Source organism: Saccostrea echinata, unplaced genomic scaffold (assembly GCF_033153115.1).
Source record: "Saccostrea echinata isolate AGI-Se365-2 ecotype Australia unplaced genomic scaffold, CSIRO_AGI_Sech_v1 ptg000029l, whole genome shotgun sequence".
NCBI lineage: Eukaryota > Metazoa > Mollusca > Bivalvia > Ostreida > Ostreidae > Saccostrea > Saccostrea echinata.
In genome coordinates this window covers 28,565,001-28,584,583 of record NW_026889778.1, presented here as the reverse complement: position 1 = coordinate 28,584,583, position 19,583 = coordinate 28,565,001, and the positions used below count along the sequence as shown (strand labels likewise).

Genomic DNA, 19,583 nt, shown 5'->3' with positions numbered 1-19,583 from the left:
TATTTGTCATTCTATTTTTTTTTTTTTTTGGCCAAATTGTCAAGTTGTACAGAAAGGTATAAAAGTTCTACAAAAATTTAATAACTGCGGAAATGACCTGTTAAGTGTAGCGTTTAAAGGGGCCTGGACACAAGTTGTATTGTGGTATTTGCCATTGTTTACTCTGAATTTTCTGGATTATATTAATAATATTTTCATTTTAAATACACATAAGACAACAATTTTAGACTTTTCTAAAAATATTAAGGATAAATTATACTTTGTGAAAGTGCAGCATGTGCAAGGATGTGTGTCAATCAAACACATCCTAAAAGTTGTATACGGTTTTAATAATTTTCAGATAAAAGAAGTTTCTAAATGCACTTTAATCAGTCTGAAATGCACAAGCAACATGTAAGTTGCGATAGGATCTGAAAAATATTAGAAAATATTAATTTCATATCTGTAAATCCAAGCCCCTTTATAGGTAGAAATCTTATCTACTGTATGTTATTCTTAACTGTATACTTAACTCTGAATAAGATACCAGTTACATGTACAAGGAGTATTTTGAAAAGTGATGATAATGATTATTGTGTGATAAAATTCGAACTGTACGTACGTCAAATAGATTCAAATGTTTTTTAATATTGAAAAGATTAGAGAATTAGTTCATATATTGCATTTTTGGAAGAAAAATTTCTGTTTATTATTGAATAGAAAACGTAGGGAGGGGGGCTTGTATTGGATGAGGGTTTTAAGAGGTTGATTTTTTTTTATACACATTTGATGAAAATCAATTGAACATAATGTAAGTTTAAATCACAGTTTTGTTTTGAGAAAAAAAAAATGGTTTTAGTCTTACATGTACAATTTATTTATCAATACAAAGTGTAGACTGAAGAGTAACTTATTAATACCCAGGTCAGTAATTTATGACAATTTTATTTGTTTAGGTGAGTGTAGTCCTGTATGTCATTTCTATTGCCAAGAGAGGAACACTGTTGAACAGACAGACAAGGACAGAGCTATCACTACTGAGGGATACCAGCACAGAGACTGAGAACCAGCACACAACTGCACAAAGTGCACAAGGTTTTACGCGTGTAAACATGGATTGTGAAAAATTCAGTCGCTTACTCCAGTCTGAAAATCTAAGAGACTTAGGAGATTCTCTGATAAAGAGTGATGACTGTCCTGTCAAGAACGAAGATGATCACAAGAACTCACTGAAACCAAGAACCTCCAGACCCAAAGGGAAATGCAAACAAACTCAGACATTGTTAGAAATGACCAATCAACAGTTAGAGCAGTACAAGCATTCCCCAGAGACTGAGCTAGCAGAGCTAGTATGTAGTGCCTGCAAGACAGAGAACTTCTCAGAGCTCACGGATTATTTAGAGGTACTATTATTTCTGCAACTTTCAAATTTTATGATGAATTTTGCAAAGGTTAGTTTCAGATTTTCTTGAAAATGCCTTTTCTTTCATCTATTCTTAATTTTCTTTTATCTGCCTTAATGTATTTATTCTTTCAGTTGCTTTCACTGAATTTTTATTTTTATGGACTTGTCGTATCAACATTAAGTTAATGTTTGATAAAAATGAAGCTATATTTTGAATACATATAGTAATAAGTTCATGAATGGCCTACACTACTAAGTTTAAATTTTTTAAAAGATTCCCACTACTTGAAGACTAGGGCAGGGCTTATTAGCTCACCTGAGCTTAAATCTTCTTCTCAAGAACCACTAGGCCAGAAAAGCTAAGACTTATTTGGAAGCTCCTGAGGACAATGTAGATTCTAAATTGTTCAAATCATGGCCTCCAGGAGTAGGGTGGGACCACAATTGGGAATCAAACTTTTACGTTGAAATATATAGGAAAAAGCTTTAAAAGTCTTCTTCTCAAGAATTGGTGGACCAGAAAAGGTGAAACTTATGTGGAAGCTTCTTGAGGTAGTGTAGATTGTAAATTGTTTAGATCTTTGTCCCTGGGATAGAGTGGGTCCACAATAGGGATTACATAGGGCAAAATTTTTAAAACTTCTCTTCTCAAAATAGCATAGCCATGATGAATCATATTTATGTGGAAGCATCCTCTGGTAGTGTAGATTCATTTTTTTCAAATCATGGCCCCAGTATATATAGGACTGGGTCACAAAAGGCAATCAAAATTTTACAAAGGAATTCATGTATATTGGGAAGAAACCTAATGCAGAACAGCAGGGTCAAAGATACTCAGGTGAGCATTGTGGCCAATACACCTTTTATATTACACACCAAGTTGAGAACTCTAGAAAATAGATAAGTAAAATTGGATTCAGTCTGTGATTTATGAAATCAAATCCTTAATGATATTAGAATGAGGCTTGAATTGTGTATAAGGCTTAATGTACATGTATTGTAAAATATGATATATTGTAAACTGTGATGTTATACAGACTAATATTGTAGGTTGCGGTGATATTTTATAGATTACGGTGATATAATTGTTAAGTTGTGGTTTTTAATTTATGATATTTTATAGATTGTGATGGTATTTTGTAGGTGGTGGTTGCTGTGGACCCTTCAGTGATCAATGAGACAGACAGTGCAGGAATGACAGCCCTTCATTTTGCAGTGTCCTGTAAACATGTGAGAATTTCTATACCTTCAATGAATCAGTGATTAACTATTAAAAAAATAAAGAATGATTGTTTATCTTTAGTACTTTGCAAGATGTGAACTGAAAAACTGAAGTTCAGTTTAAATCCCTGTGTAAAGTGAAGTATCATTAAACTATCATGATTTATAATATTTAACTGCATGTCCATGAAAACATAAATGCTGGTTAGTAAGTAGATGCATTATCATGGGATTAGGGGTGAAACGATACACCTCCTTCACGGTTCGATATGTATTGTATAATTTTGTCTCGGTACGGTTATTTTCGATACGATACATTTCGATAGAAGGAAACAAATTCAACCTTGTTTTATGCTTTCTTTTACTAAATCTAGTCACTTAATTTACGAATTTTTATTTGCAAATTGACTAGAAGAAATTGATTAGAATTTTTGACTGTCAAAAATTATTTTACAAACTATCAGTCATCAAAAATTTACGTTTTCTATACTTATTTATACTGAGTAACGTGTTTTACCTTATGTCAAACCCGACTGAATAACGATCCCGACCAAAAAATGAACCGAACCGAAAATTAGAGATTTTGCACCATGTATCAAACCGAAAAAAAAATACCGCGGTGAATCAATACCGCGGTGAACCGTTTCACTCCTACATGGGATGTTTATTGATGTATAAGAAAATTATTGTGCTAATGAAAACCATTTCTTGATTCGTAAAATCAAATCCTTGAAATTTACAATTTGCATTTGCATGGGATGCTTATTTGTATAAGTAAATTATCATGCTATTGAATACCATGTTTTTTGAATTGGCAAAACAAATCCTTGAAATATACAATTTGCATTTTCTATGACTTTATCTTTGTAATAAGAAGGTAAATTTAATACCTTTGTAAAAGGCAGGTTTTTATAATAATCTATATGTATGTAATGGAAATCGATGTACTTTAGCTGCATGTAGTAAGCATGCTGATGAAATATGGTGCTGACATAAAAATTCCTGATGGACTTGGGTTCACTCCCTTGTTTCTGACCACAGGTATATCATTAAATGCGTTTCTATTAACTGCATGATTACTTTTATTAGCCCCGTTCTTTTTAAGATGAAAAGATTTACTAATATTATAATTATTACTGTGTACTAGATTTTAAAATTAAAGAAAAAGGGAATTTTTACCAGGCAGTACACATAAATCGTTGAAAGAGAGGCAACAAAAAGTATAAGGTTATATCATATAATAATTACTTTTAATTGTTATGCTACTAAATTCTATTCAAATGAAATAATGTAAGCTGTAAGATTCCATGGGTTGTAATAAAGTATTTTTCTCTGCCCTGTTTGCATGTTTCTAAACAGTTATTGTATTATCTTGAATTTTTTTTACAGTTATAGGCTCTTCACACATATTTGAAGCAGTTTATCATCATTATAATTTATACTAACAATTAATAGGTTGAAGGGAAATATGACAGTTCAATTTATGCTTGCAACTTTTTGTTTATAATCTTTCACTGAGTATTTTGAACATCCTTAAGATTATTATCAGAATGTTTCCTCAATTGTAGTTTTCATTTGCTTTTCCTTCTTTTTTTCAATAAATTGAAATTTTGAATTAGGTCTTAATTGAGCACTTATAAGTGACATATTTGTGACAATTTTCATTTGCAATTCATACTTTTTGAAATTAATCTGCATCTGCAAATTTTTGCTACTGAGGAAACAATCTACACATTACTGTAACACATTGTACACAATTAAATAAATGGCTCAAAGCAAAAATTCTTGAGTAAAAGGTTTGAAAACTCAAGGTATATATCTCACACACTGTAAAAAAAAAGTTTTTTTATAGTATTTTAATACAGACTTGAGAAGAGCAGACAAGTGGTCGTGGGTCAACTTTTATTTAATTTGATATTTAAAGGGCGTTATCCATGTGAAAAAGTGACAGAATTTCTGCTGAAACATAGCGAGGTTTCTGATGTCAACCACCAGACCAGAACAGGGGCCACTCCCCTCCACGGGGCTGCTCTGCAGGGAAATCTGGGTTAGTATCCCTCTGGTATGATGGCCAGTTACATTTTGAGGTTAAATGAGAGTGTATAAATGTGAAACATATATATGAAGTTTGAAAAATATTTCAACAGAATTGCCCTTCAAATCAGTAGTTCAAACTTTAGTCTGTAATGTACTTGTGACTTTATTAATTACTTTTATACATTGATCTGTTGTAGTGGTAATACAAGTTTATCAGTGATATTGATAACATTAAGTATAGAGCATTGATATATTAACAAAGATTTACAAGTATACATATAAATATGCATGCATGTAGACATGGTAAACTTTCCCAGAGTCACTTAGAGTTAGCACAGTTGCTAAAAGAGTTCCATCTGTAGACCAATATATCATCTGATCATGACATCCAATATACAATTTCAAACATTAATATTAAGTAGAGACCTAATTCATGCTTTACCAACTATATAAAAAATTCTGAGAGTCTCTATAAAAGTGAACAGGCTGTATGAAAATGTAATGTTCTTTAATTTTACAGAAAAAATTATGTATCAATTATCAGCAAAGCCCTCAATTCAAGACAATAAACTGTGTAATTATAATGTAAAAACAGTTTATACTTGTAATGTTTTGAATAGGCATTGTGCTCTTAAAACAGCTTGAAATGTCCATTTTGGAGTTAGAAATAAAGATGCAGTGCAAGAATTTAAGTCATAATACATCATAATACACATTTACATAGAGATACAAAGTACATAGAGAAATTTAAAATTACATATACTTTTAATAGATAGTCACTTATGTGTTTTCCACTAAAACTGAACAGTATTTAATAGGATTAAATAATGATCTTTTGTGAACCTTGTTCTTTGTTGAAATATATATATTTTTGTCAGATTTAATCTAATGTTTCAATTTATCATTGATTCAAATGAAATAAGTAAATTGTGATAACAGGTTGTATCAAGTTGCTGCTGGAACATGGAGCAGATCCAAAACTGGAAGATGAAGATGGCACCACAGCACTGGAACTGGCCAAGGACAGTGCAACAAAATCAGTGCTTCATATGTACTTAATCCAGTCAGATATCAAACGAGATACTGTTGGTAAGAACTCATGCACTTACTCCAGTCAGATATCAAACTAAATGCTGTTGGTAAGAACTCATGCATTTAATCCAGTCAGATATCAAATGGGATACTGTTGGTAAGAACTCATGCACTTAATTCAGTCAGATATGAAACGGGACACTGTTGGTTAGAACTCATGTACTTAATCCAGCCAGATATCAAACGAAATACTGTTGGTAAAAACTTATGCACTTAATCCAGTCAGATATCAAATGGGATACTGTTGGAGAGAACTCATGCACTCAATTCAGTCAGATATCAAGTGGGATACTGTTGGTAAGAAGTCAAGCACTTAATCCAGTCAGATATCAAGTGGGATACTGTTGGTAAGAACTCATGCACTTAATCCAGTCAGATATCAAACGGGATAATACTGTTGGTAAGAACTCATGCACTTACTGTGAAATCACTAATATTCATAGGGGTTTAATTTTCTTTGTTTTTCGAGTTATGAAGAGACCCAAGAATTCATATCCTCCACAAATTGTAAAATGTCATAGACATAACTACTCAGCAATTCTTTATCCACAAAATCAAATCCCCACAAACTCATAGTTTTTCCTAAAACTACAAAACTTTGACACCAAGAAAGTATTTGATTTTAGTACAATAATCTAGTCTGATATCAAACGGAATATGAATGGTAAAGACATTTGTCCTTATTTCAGTCTGATATCATATGGGATACTGATGGAAAGAAAATATATACTTCATCTAGTCATGCAGGTATCAAATGGGATACCATTGCTAAGCACATGTGAGGAATGATACATTTGGTAAGAACATATGCAATTAATGTAGTTTGAAATCAGTCATGATAACATTGGTAAGAATTGGATGTCAATTAGGGTTTCATGGATAAGAATACATGCTCTCAATCCAGTCAGGCAACAATCAGGATACTGTTGGTAAGAACACATGCACTTCAATTTTCAACCGGTAAGATAGCAATCAGGATCAGTCACCTTGTAACCTATAACATGCAAATATGATAATTTTAAGTAAAGGTATTGACACTGTTGAATTTTCTTGAAGATGCTGTATGTGTGCAGTGTAAACAGATTCCAAAAGAAGGTCTAAAGCGCTGTGGGGCGTGTCATGTGACCATGTACTGTGGCAAGGCATGTCAGGTTCGTCACTGGCGAGAGGGAGGACACAAGAGAAATTGTCCAGGTTAGTCATAAGAAAAGCACAGTAACTATACATGTATAATGCTGTATACTTTGTAAGCCTTTGTTAATCAGCTTTATTTGTCCTCTGGACATATCTTTTGGAGCTGAGTTCTAACATATTACAAATAGATCAAATGTTCACAATCAAAGAATTTTCTGCTAACTTTAGCCATTGTAAACATCATGGACCTATCAGTGTAATCATTCATATATATCAAATACATTTCATGGAAATCTGAGGTTAGTAACAGTGACTTAAAGTTGAAGTCACTTGACATGTTGGTTATGATTTCTCAACTTTTTTTCATTTTTAAAGAGTAATTTTTAAAATCACAAATATTTCATATAAATGAAAAATTCAATGACCATAAAATTAAAATTGCCAAGAAGTGTACCAAGATAGAAAACCATTAAACTTTAAACATGGAATTAAATAGTTTGTTCTAGATTGTAAACGGTAGATATGTATATAAGATTTTACAGTTGTCTATTTATTTGAACAGGTTCAGTGATTGCCAGACCATTTCGTTTAGGAGAGGACCCAAGCCAAAACTGTGTACAGGTGTCATTTTACAGGGTCATGGGGTCAAACAAGCCAAATGTCAAGGTCTTCAAAAGGACAGCAAAGGATGCTATCCAGAAAATGAAATTCATAGAGAGGAAAAGATTTGTGGTCAAAGTTCAGCTTCCTCTAAATGCTGTGGGTAAGGCTCCTCCCCCAGTTAAATAATGCCCAGAATTAAATGGTCCTCCTCATCTGGTATGTAAGTCTACCTGGATGAGGTACAGATCAAGATTGGATTTTGTTCAGTTTTGACGAGTTTTGGTGGAATTGCGGTTCTTTTCAATTATTTCATGAGATTTTCTGAACTGTAATAAATATGCTGTTTTCCTTGAAACAATATATGTATCCCCAGTTACCTGTTCTAAACTTTATTTCTTTAAATACAACCCTTATTTCCACTGTTTAGGTGATAGTGAGATGATGGTGTACAATGCAGACAGAACTGTCGAAGGATATGTCTATCCTAATGAACCAGGTATACCTTAACACTCTGCATCTGAAATTGATTGAAAAGACTATGGTTTTGTTTAATTTAAATTAAACTTGGCACAAATGTGGACTTCATGAAGGTCAATGATTTGATACCTATAATTATATATCATCTATTTCTTCTTTTGTACAATGAGAATTGTTTTATATGTTTCGTTTTATATGTATCGTTAAGTTTTTCTGAACTAGAGATGGGTAGAGCTACCACAGTCTTGTAAAAGACTTGTACTGATCCTTTAATGTACATGTAATTGAGACATTCCTTACTATTTATCCTATCTACAGGGTATTTAAACCTGCAGAAGAGGATTCAAGTGGATGGATATCGCGGAATTAAGGCATTTTTCTGGGCAGAACTAACAGATAAAAATGACGGCACCTTCCGCATCTTTGGTGGAAAATGTGCTCCCTATCAGACTTGGTGAAAAAATGGCTGAAAGAAATTATACTCCTTGTTGACCTGGGGAAAAAATAATGTTAATATCACAGATAATTAAGGTGATCTTACTATAGTTTGAAGCAAGCCATCTACATGACTTTAAATTTGGAAGCAACAAATCAGTAGTGATGAGAAGAAAAAGATTCATACATTGTATACATGTCTGTTCTAGTTTCATATTAATTCAACTTCTTGGGAAAAGAAGCTTTAGTTGAAAGGACAAAATTTTAAATCAGCATGCAATTGATAAGTAGCTTCAAGAAATTTGTTATTAGGTATATTAAATGCAAAGCGTATTATGACAATTACATGTATTTTTGAAAAGTGCAAAGCAGCAGTTTATTGAGCAGTGCTTATTTTACACTTGTTCATTTCTTTACTTCTATTACAAAGTTGTAGATTTTTTCTTTTTACATTTATTTAGAAGATTCATTTATACAAGGTTACTGTTGTAATTTTTCTATATACATGTAATAATTTGTAATTTTTTTCTACTAATAGTATGCAGAAAGATTTGTTTTTATAATAAGATTTGTTACAAAATACCCCATAATTAATGGGATGCAATTGGTTTACCAAAGTAAAAACATTTAGAGCAGAATTGATTTTGTGTGTGAACCTCTTCTTTCTTTCTATGATAATTCATGATAATAAAATCTTTCTTGTTCAAAGTATTGGTCCTCTCTGGTTTTTAGCTCATCTGAGCTGAATAAACCTTTTTTACATAGTGTAGAATCAAATTTGTTCAAATCGTGATTCCCGGGGGTAGGGTGGGGCCACAATGGGGGATCAAAATTGTACTAAGTAAAATTTAGGAAAAAGTCTTTTTCTCAAGAACAGCAAAACCATTATTAGTCATATTCATATGGAAGCATCCTTAGGTAGTGTAGATTCAAGTTTGTTCAGATCATGACCCCCGGGGTAGGATGGGTCCACTATGGGGAATCAAAGTTTACATAGGAATATTTAGGAAAAAATCTTCTCAGGAACTGCAGAGCCATCATTAATCATATTGATAAGGAAGCATCCTCAGATAGTTTCAAGTTTGTTCAGTTCATGACCCTGAGGGGTAGGGGGTGAGGCTACATCTATAAAATCATGCCACTGGGGTAGGATGGGGTTACAGTAGGGATAAAAGGTTTGCATAGGGATATGTTATAGAAAAAATCTGCTGATAAAGAACAGCAGGGCCATATTGACTCAGGTGAGCATTGTGGACCATGGGCCTCTTGTTTTGGAAAAGAACTTTTTTTCAATTTGAAATATATACAGATGGATATCTTTGCAGACAGCACTAGTACTTTAACAGTCAATTTCCCTGACATGCATTGTTGTACAATTAACATATGCATTCTGATAATGTTTGTGGCCCTGCATCAAAATGTACAGTAAGTGGCCTATGATAATAAGTATGTTAATTTATGTGAAAGATATCTTGGAATACTTTGAACAGAATTGCTTCATATTCATAGAGGATGCTTGATTAAAGATCAAGATAAAAAAAAATCAAGGTTATTGGTTTGTTAAACACTTTTATTTAATGTGAAATGTAAGAACCAAAATTATTCCTACATTTCCGGAGCATTATGCATGCACATCTGAGGATTTCAGTACAATTAAACTTTAATTTATATGAACTGGGAAAAGTTGCTTCCTTGGACTGGTAACAATTTGATACTGGAGTTTGAGAGGTCATCTGTAAATGACCTAACAGGGTCAAGACATCCTCTAACTACCATAACTTTTTTTGGGGGGGAGGGGGTTCAAATGAAGTTCTGTCCTAGTTCATTTACAAAGTATGGACTGGAAGAAAATGGTACACTTACAAATCTAATCTTTACCAAAATATCTGACAAACCCACTGATCATAAGCTACTTTTCTCCCAACTAAAAGCTTGTATTGCTGCATTCAATTTTGGACAAAGAAAAATATTTTAACCAAACCTCAGAATTTTGATTCATCGTCACTAAGCACACTGATCAGTCTTAATGTTTACTTATGAAATAGCTACATGAAGCAAGTTGCAGACAGAAAGACACTGACCAAAATCAACTCTGGTATATCCACCCACTCCTAAATATAACCCCCTCCGGGAGTTAAATAGGCTATTATCGCTCATTTACACCAGCAAAGTGAATCTGTGTTTTTCATTAACATAAGAGTGACTTTTTTATGATAAACAACATTTCTTTGAAATCAAAAAACAAGTTCTCAGTCCTTTGACCGATTGATAATAATTCAACAAAAGCAGTTATCTGATCACCAATCTCATTTCCAGTCTGATTAAATGCCATTCTTGGAATAAAGGAGCAAGTGGGAGGTTTGATTTTACATGTAATCAGACTTATGCAGTGTGCATTAATTTTATGGAATGTGGGACGCATCTCATTGCAAGAATTCCTTATTTTGTCAAAGAAGATGGGCGTACTTGGTGTGCGATCTGCAGGAATCATGTGTACGAAACATTTATGGTTTAAATGTGCACGATTTGGTCGACTGACCATTAGTGGACAGACCTTGCAAAGTTATGCACACAGGAAAATGTTTAGATTCACATTGATTTGGAATAGCTTGCAAATTTGAAATATTTTAGTCCACTTACTTAATAGTTACGATAGCACAGTAACACTTCCTATAAATAATAAACACATAACAAGATAATAGCGTATGATATACATGTATGAAATGAAGTTCAGTAGGTTTGAAAAATTGCTTTCGCTCCCGAACCAAAATTTATCTCTTTTAAAACTTTTATATATGAAATAAAATTCAACTGATAAACGACTTGATTGTTTGTATAAAAAAGGGGAAAAAAATAAAATGCTCCGTGCGAGGATCGAACCAAAAATTCGACTCCTAAGTGTATTAGAATTGTAACGCATACGACTACCCATACATTCTGGAATTTTAAATGACAAAGAAGCAACGCATTTACACATTGGTATATTTTGGAAAAAAGTTCATTTTTTATAGTCTCTTGGCTTTCTCTCCATTTTTTTTTTTTTTTTACAAATGTTTGTTCGTTTCTTTGAATACAAATGCACACAAACAGGCGCGGATACAGGAATTTTTTCCAGGGAGGGGGGGGGGGGAGGGTCCATCCCAGTCAAAAAAAAATTCTAACCCAAAAATTTCTTGACAAGCAAACAAAAAAAGGGGGAAAATCCTTTTTCCTTAGGTGAAAAGTCCTATTTCGTGGTGATAATGGTGGGTTTTCTAGGGGGGTCCAAAGTCATTTTTTTTATTTGCTTCAGTATATACTTTTTATAACTCTGCAAATTCCAGAGGGGGGGGGGGCTGTCCCGACCCCCCCCCCCCCCCAGATCCGCGCATGCACAAATGTCTTTTTAAAATCATGGAGAGATAACCCAGAGAAAGCAATTTTTTAGAAAAACGTGTTTAAAAATGTAACATTTTGTACAAAATGACTCATCTAGCCATGTTTCAAGTTATTTTTAAGGAAATCAAAACACATTATAGGGGAAATATTTTAGTGTTTAAAAATCTTCTCAGCAACCATTGAGCAGATTATCACAAACTTATACGTATAAGGATGATGATATATGTTGTAGATTATGCCTTGGGGCAAAGACACTTAAAAGTTGACATAAAACGATGTTTTGTTGAAACTGATATTTTGCCCAGTATAAGGACTAGGATCATCAAATGTTCTCAGTTGATGCATCTTAGGACCTCATGTCATGTTGATTCACAATGTTGAATTATAAAAAAGTATTTTCAAATTGATTTTGATGCATATCTTGGGACACTTTGAAGCCAATGATCAACAAAACAGTTTATGCATCATTGGGCTTAAGTGTGTCAATTGGAATAAAGATCACGATGACCTATTTTCTGAATTTTATGTCTAATCATTTTCAAAAACAATGTGGTTCTTTTTTGGGATACCGAGAGTTTTAGAATTATCAAACCTTGAAAGTTGATGCATCTTTGGGTCTTGAAACTTATTATGAAAAAGTAGGTTACGGTGACATTCTTTTTGAATTTTGCAAGTTTTCATTTTCAAATTGTTTTAGATGCATATTTTGGACACTGGGAAGCCTTGGATCATCAAACCTTATCAGTTAATGCACCCTAAGGTCTCAGAGTATAACAACTAAAAAGTAGGTTACAGTGACCTATTTTTGGAATTGCATGGTGATATTTGAATATTTCAGATACTTATTGGCTTAGAATCATAAAACTTTCAATGCATTATCCAAGTATTTCTAACAATAAGAGACTTAGAATCATCAAACTTTGTCAGTTGATGCATCTTGGGTTCTCAAATATACAATCAAAAAGTAAGGTCACGGTGACCTTTTCACAGATATATCTAAATATTTCGGATAGTACGAGGCTTCAAATCATCAAACTTTGTCAGATGATGCATCTTGGATCTTTGAAGTGTTTCAACCAAAAAGTAGGTCACTGTGACCTATTTTTGGAATTTCACACTTTTATCTCAATATTCAAGATAATAATAGGCTTAAAATCATGAGATTTTGTCATTTTATGCATATAAGGTCAGCTGAGTGTGTCAACTAAAAAGGAGGTCACAGTGACCTACTTTTGGAATTTCATAGTTGTATCTCAATATTTAGGATATTAAGAGGCTTAGAATCACCAAACTTTGTTAGTTGACTCATTTGGGTCATCGGATTCTGTCAACCAAAAGTATTTCACAGTTTTTGAGTATTTGACCTACTTTTGAAATTCCATGGCTATTTCTGAATATTACAGATAATAAGAGGCTTATAATCATCAAATATTGTCAGTTGATACAACTTGGGTTCTCAGGGTGTGTCAACCAAAAAGTAGGACACAATGATTTACTTTTTGAATTTCAAGGCTTTATCTATTTTAAATAGTTAGGATACTAATATAAGAGGCTTAGAATAGAAGTGACAGGGTTATGCAATTTTTCAGAAGAGTGATTCTAGGCCCTAGCTTGGTCCCTTTTTTGTTTGTTTGTTTGTTTGTTTTTTTGTTCTACTTTGAAAAGTGGCGATCGGGAGGGGGGGGGGTTCGCCAAAATCTTAAATTAAGCTCATAATAGTCTAGCAATCATGTCCTTATGATTAGAATCTAATCAGTTTTAATTTATTAAAAAAATCTTTCTATGATGTAAAGCATGAGGAAGTGTTGTTCAACATGCATTAGTTGGATATTTATTTTATTTGATTCATTAACTCTTGCTTAATCCCTAAAATTTATTGCTATTGTCTTCGAAAAATCAGATACTAGTATTTAAGTGTACACATTTCATATTCTGATATCGGAATCGATGCAATGTAAATTATTGATGGTATGATAAAACAGTTAAATTATATATATATATTTTTTGAGTTGGTAATATTGTGCTTTGAATTCCTTAGATCAGACACATTTCCTCTGACCTTGCCTTAGGAAATTAATCCTATCTTGGGGAACCACAATCAATGATACATGTGTAATTGTTTGTACATGATTATATTTCAATTTACTTGACTTCACATTCAATTTTCATTCGTGAAGCACTGATACATGTACATGTTTTTTGTTGTCGACAGTAAGTCTGGCAATGTATATTTCTATGCACATGTTGCGAGGCTCAAAGTTCCATAATCACTCGGGTATGTCATTAACAAAACAGGTATGTTCTCTCTCCTTGATCTAAAATAAAAAAAAAAGATATGTCTATGAAATAAAAAATGGAAAATTTAATTTATTAATTAAATTAATAACAATTTTTAAATTCTCTGTATTAGGGAGCTTGTGCTCGATATAAGGCACTGGGTCTCAACAATTAGAAATATTACATATGATATGTGCATGCTTGCATGCTTTTTGATAATATGATTTAGTTGTGCTTTTTTTTTCAAAGTTTAAAGTCGAATATTTAAGAGGCTCAAACTAACCTTATAATTAAGTCATCAATTTAAAGATAATTAAAAATCAGTTTACTATAACCCTACCGGCAATGTGAAAATAAAGTCCTGAAAATTATGTCAGAAGGGTAACCTCTGTGCCCTAGCTATTCTGTGGCGGGGCGTATATCAACCACACAAGAAGAGGCCCATGGGCCACAATACTCACCTGAATAGCCCTGGCCCTACTTTTTTCCAGATCTTTAGAAGATCTATAAGATATTTTCCTCTTTTTCCCATGAAAAAATTCTATCCAGCTCACAAGAGATAATGACAACCAAAATTTACTTTACACAAACATGGGGATGCTTTAATATTAATAAGACTAACATTGCCTTGTTGTTCTTGCTAATTTTTTTTTTTTTTTTTTTTTTTTTTTTTTTTGCTGCATACGTGCTCATGCATTATGTAAAATTTAATCCTCAAATTTAGCCCCACACTAATTTCAGGATAATTTTTTTTTTTAGTTTATTCAAATATGAGAATGTTTGCATATTAATTTGATTGTGTGTGTGTGTGTGTGTGTTTTCTTTGAGATTTTTCTACCCTATGAACAGTATTCCGGTGAAAGAATTTCTCCCCTATAGTGGGTTTGTTTTCGATAAACGTAGTACCTGTGTAAAAAAGATAGAGACACACGATTTTGTAATTGCAATCCCCTCCCTTCCCGGCACCCAAATTTTTTACCAGTTTCATTTACAAACCAGTAGAGCTATATTCTCGTCCAGTTTGTGTTCGACATGCTAAGTGGTTGCTCATTGAAGCAAAATCAACAAATCACACAATCTGAGCTCGGATCATTTCTCCCAAATTAGTAGTGGGTTTGCTGGTCACAGAAGTCTTTTTTGTCTTTTATTAAAATCATAATAGGCTACAGACATCACATTATAGCAATGTTAACATCATATCAGATACCAGTTAATTAATTAACAATATACAAAAATGTAATCAATATCATTCTAATGTCTTTACAGAAAGATCACCTAAATCATTATAAATATTGCTTCTAATCTGACCAATCTTCTTGAGAACATCATCTTGAATATTAAATATAAGATTCCAGTCTTTCCCGTAAGAGATTTCTCTCAGACAATATCTCATTTTGTAATCTACATTTCATCTTATACATAATGAAGCTAATAAAGGCTAACAAATTATTAAAAAGCAAAGTTTTTTCACTACTTTCATTATAAAATCCAAGTACAATTAATTCCAAGTAATATCAAATTTGAGAAAAAGGCTAACTTTTTTCCCATATGGGTTCAATAATTTTACAATCAAAGAAGTCACTTTGTTGTAAAAAGAAGGGGGGAAATCATCTCTGACAAATTTATGCTAATTAGAAAGTTCCAGTTTACATAGGTCATATCAAATACCGTGATAATAATGCATTATATAATAATAAAAATAAAATGCGTTAATTGATTTTTTTCAATTCAATTGAAGATTTAGGGATAAAAATTGAAACATAGCACACCTTATCAAGAAACGTCGTGTAGATTACAGATGCACGTATTTAGCCTAATTTACAAGTCTCTTACGTAATGATACTCTTAATCAGTACGCAGACAGGTTGCAAAATGTAATTAATATATATAATTCGTATATAAATTATGCATATAGTGTTTGTCATGTCTGTCTGCAGTCCTTCCGTCTGTTCGTCCGTCATCCTTTGCACTTATAGCTGGTTTTTTTAGCGCAATTGTTCAAGATAGTTTAACCAAAATCCAACACTGAAAAAAAAAATGATATGAGCTATTCAATTGTGTTAAAGACCATAGAATTTGCGAGATGCTGACTTTGAACGATGTTGTAGAAAACTCTGTAACATCAAGTTACTTGTCAGTAGCCTGCCTCAGTTTAAAAATTAAATTGTAATCAGAACATGCGCTTGCACTTTGAGTTTATAATTATGGGAAACATAAACACCATATGCATGTAACTGTGGAAGGGAAGTTGGCAGCACCTTGTGGAAAATATTCTGGTCTACTTACTGATCAGACATTAAATAACTGTATACTACAATATGTTCAATAGAACCCCAGCCTAGCACCAGCCCTATAGTCTGGAGCCATTGATTTCACAATTTAAGTACAGACATACTTCACATATGCATTCCATGTGAGAAGACCTTTCTTTAGATACAAAGGACTTTGACCCTTTGACCTTGACTTTGGAGTTTGATCTACTTTTGAAAAACTTTAACCTTGGCCATAACTTTTGAACAGTCGGTGTTAGGTCTTTCATACTTCACGTATGCATTACTTGTGACAAGACCTTCCTTTGGATACCAACAATTTTATTGACCTTGACCTTGGAGTTTGAACTACTTTTAAGTATGAAAACCCTAGCACTAACTGTTCAAAAGTTATGGCCAAGGTTAAAATTTTTCAAAATTGAAGTAGATCAAACTCCAAGGTCAAGGTCAAAAGGTCAAAGTTGTTGGTATCCAAAAAAAGGTATTGTCACAAGAAGTACACATGCGAAATATGAAAGACCTAGCACAAATCGTTCAAAAGTTATGGCCAAGGTTAAAATTTTTTCAACAGTAGGTTAAACTCGAAGGTCAAGGTCAAAGGGTCAAAGGTGTTGGTACCCAAAGGAAGGTCTTGTCACAAGGAATACACATGTGAAGTTTGAAAGCCTGTTCAAAAGTTATAGCCAAGGTTAAAGTCTCATAAAATTTTGCAAAAGTGGATCAAACTCCAAGGTCAAGGTCAAAAGGTCAAATATGATGGTACCCAAAGAAAGGTCTTGTCACAAGGAATACATATGTGAAATATGAAAGCCATAGTTCCAACCAATCAAAAGTTATGGGCAAGGTTAAAGTTTCTGCAGACAAACAGACACTTCAGACAGACGAACGGACAGGGCAAAAACTATATGCCCCCGAATCTTCGATTACGGGGGCATAAAAAAAATGAATTTTCAAAAATTAAATTCATATTATATATTTACACAGTCAATTTATCCGATGACTTGCCAAATTTTATGTAATTCGACCATCATTTTTGAAACAATAAACAATTTGCACAATAGTTTTGATGTCCAGTCAGTATTGATGTCACAATGGAGATACTCATGCTCAACCATGGAAGTTCATGAGAAAATGAACCATTTTCTAAATTGCATAGAATCTTAGAGAAAATTATTTGGAAATGTAAATATACTGTGCGTGCTACAGAAAATGTAGTGTACATAATATGTGATGATTTATATGAAGTACTTTGCAGTCCAAACGGTGAAAAGTGCATGGATAACCTGGGAATTGACATAGTAGGACATTGAATGGTGTATGCATTTTCTAAATGAAAGATACATCTAGTGCATGCTTACAATATAGCAATTGATGTCAAAAAGTGCCCCTTTCTACTTCCGTTTAACAATGACTTTCAGATCTTTCAAAATATATAAAGAATTATATTCCATTCTACTTTTAATCCTATGAAAAACATTCATCACCTATGAGGATTTTTTCATTTTCCTTAATAAGATTGCTCAACTTTTAAAATTAAAAAGAAAATTGCAATTTTTTAGTTTTAATTCAAGGATCGTGCATCACTTCAATAAAACCTCCTTTTCTTCACTAAATTTATTTTCATTTCTCATTTAAGGATCAATAAAATAATTCACAAAATGCAAAGTTTTCTGACAAAAAGCAATTTTAATAATATAAGCGTAAAATATGGGTATATAGTGAGAGAAGGGGACTGTGGATATTTTTCAAACCTTCATTTTTTGCGAGTGATGTCCCTGAAACAATTATCACAAACACGGACTGGTTTTTTAGCCAGAGCTAGCCTCGCTTCTTTAGATGAGCAATCATTGCAGAAAATATTCCCACAGTTTCTGCAGTGATGCTAAAGAAAACATAAAGAAGAACAACTAATTATACTTCATTTTATATAACAAAATCTTGATCAGATACATACATGTAAATGTAAACTTGTACGAAAAAGAAATATCACTTTATATGACAAACTTCATGATCTTTTAATATAAATAATTATGATTTTCTATTCATAACACCAGGTTCAGTAAATAAATATTAATTATAGACAACCTGTTATAATGCAATTTGGAATGTATTCAGCACCATAAAGATTATAAAACTACTATAATATATTCCAAAATACATAATCATTGGCAAGAAAATATTTCAGATCTCCATTCATTTTCAGTTAAAAACAATTAAATATTACTTTAGATCTTCCTTGAAACTAAGTTCATGTATATTTAAATAATAATAATTATTATTATGCTTTTCATTTCATTCTCCAATAAAAAAAAACTTCTTGCATGACTTAAAAACTCTGAAGTACAATGCATAAAAATAATAGTTATCAAACATATTTGAAATGATATGCAAAGTTCTGAAATTTAAAAACTGTCTTCAATTCAATAATAAATGCTATAAAACAATTAAATGCTATAATAATATGCAATATCAACATACAATATGCTGCCTATATAAGTCCATAACATGACTGGGGATATGTAGTTATAATTCAGATATCCTCAGTAAGTTTTTACAAAATTAAAAAAAAAACATCAAAAAAAATTCAAAATGTTAAGGGCAGTTATTATCATCTCTTGCCGATTTCAATAAAACAATTGTCACACACTCGTACGGGTTTTTTAGACGACACGATTTTGGCCTCTCGGGAAGAACAGTCATTACAGAAAATGCTTCCGCAGTTTCGGCAATGGTGCTGAAAACAAAGAGTAGATTTAACAAGGATTACACAAAAGTTGTCATGACAACAGGAACCTCTTTACTGGAATCCTACAAGAAATCTAAAACAATTACGGCTTTTTTGTAATTATTTTGAGGGCATTGTGAGATATATATGCAAATTACATTGAGTGTCAGGCAGGGAGCATGGAAAAAAGCTTTACGTTTATAGATTTTTATGGCATACATGTGCATTTCTGGAACTTAAAAGCACCCACTTCAAGATCTTGAAAAGTTTCTGAGAAATGATAGAATGCCATAAACTATTCTCTCATTTTTTATTCCTTTCTTTTTACTTTAAAATTACATGTATTGTTTCTTGGAGAATGAGTAATCTTTAATCTTATTTTAATAAAAAGTTTTTAAAAAAAAATGCATCAAAGACAATGATTTTATGAAACATACAGCACTGTATGAAAAGAATTTAAACAAGAGGCCCATGGGCCACAATGCTCACCCAAGTAACTAAAGCCCTTCTGTTCTTCATCGGGAGATTTTTTCCCCATATTTTCTAATGT

The 19,583-nt window shown here is 32.5% G+C and overlaps 2 protein-coding genes across 2 annotated transcripts in view; one reads left to right on the top strand and one right to left on the bottom strand.

Moving 5' to 3' along the window:
• The first annotated feature begins 940 nt into the window (after positions 1 to 940).
• On the top strand, positions 941 to 9,063 carry LOC133194709 (ankyrin repeat domain-containing protein 31-like). Its single transcript, XM_061330619.1, has 9 exons — positions 941 to 1,382; positions 2,528 to 2,614; positions 3,559 to 3,646; positions 4,530 to 4,652; positions 5,582 to 5,731; positions 6,791 to 6,928; positions 7,431 to 7,631; positions 7,899 to 7,967; positions 8,267 to 9,063. Exons 1-9 carry the CDS (start codon positions 1,092 to 1,094, stop codon positions 8,404 to 8,406), a joined length of 1,287 nt encoding a protein of 428 aa, XP_061186603.1. The 5' UTR covers positions 941 to 1,091; the 3' UTR covers positions 8,407 to 9,063.
• A 4,954-nt stretch (positions 9,064 to 14,017) lies between these two features.
• Positions 14,018 to 19,583, bottom strand: part of LOC133195192 (early endosome antigen 1-like) — a 50,240-nt gene continuing 44,674 nt past the window's right edge. The window contains exons 42-43 of the mRNA XM_061331052.1: positions 18,060 to 18,190; positions 14,018 to 14,076 (exon numbers count right to left, since the gene is read on the bottom strand). Coding sequence (XP_061187036.1) covers positions 18,062 to 18,190 — 129 coding nt within the window. The 3' untranslated portion in view covers positions 14,018 to 14,076; positions 18,060 to 18,061. The remainder of the gene's footprint in view (positions 14,077 to 18,059; positions 18,191 to 19,583) is intronic.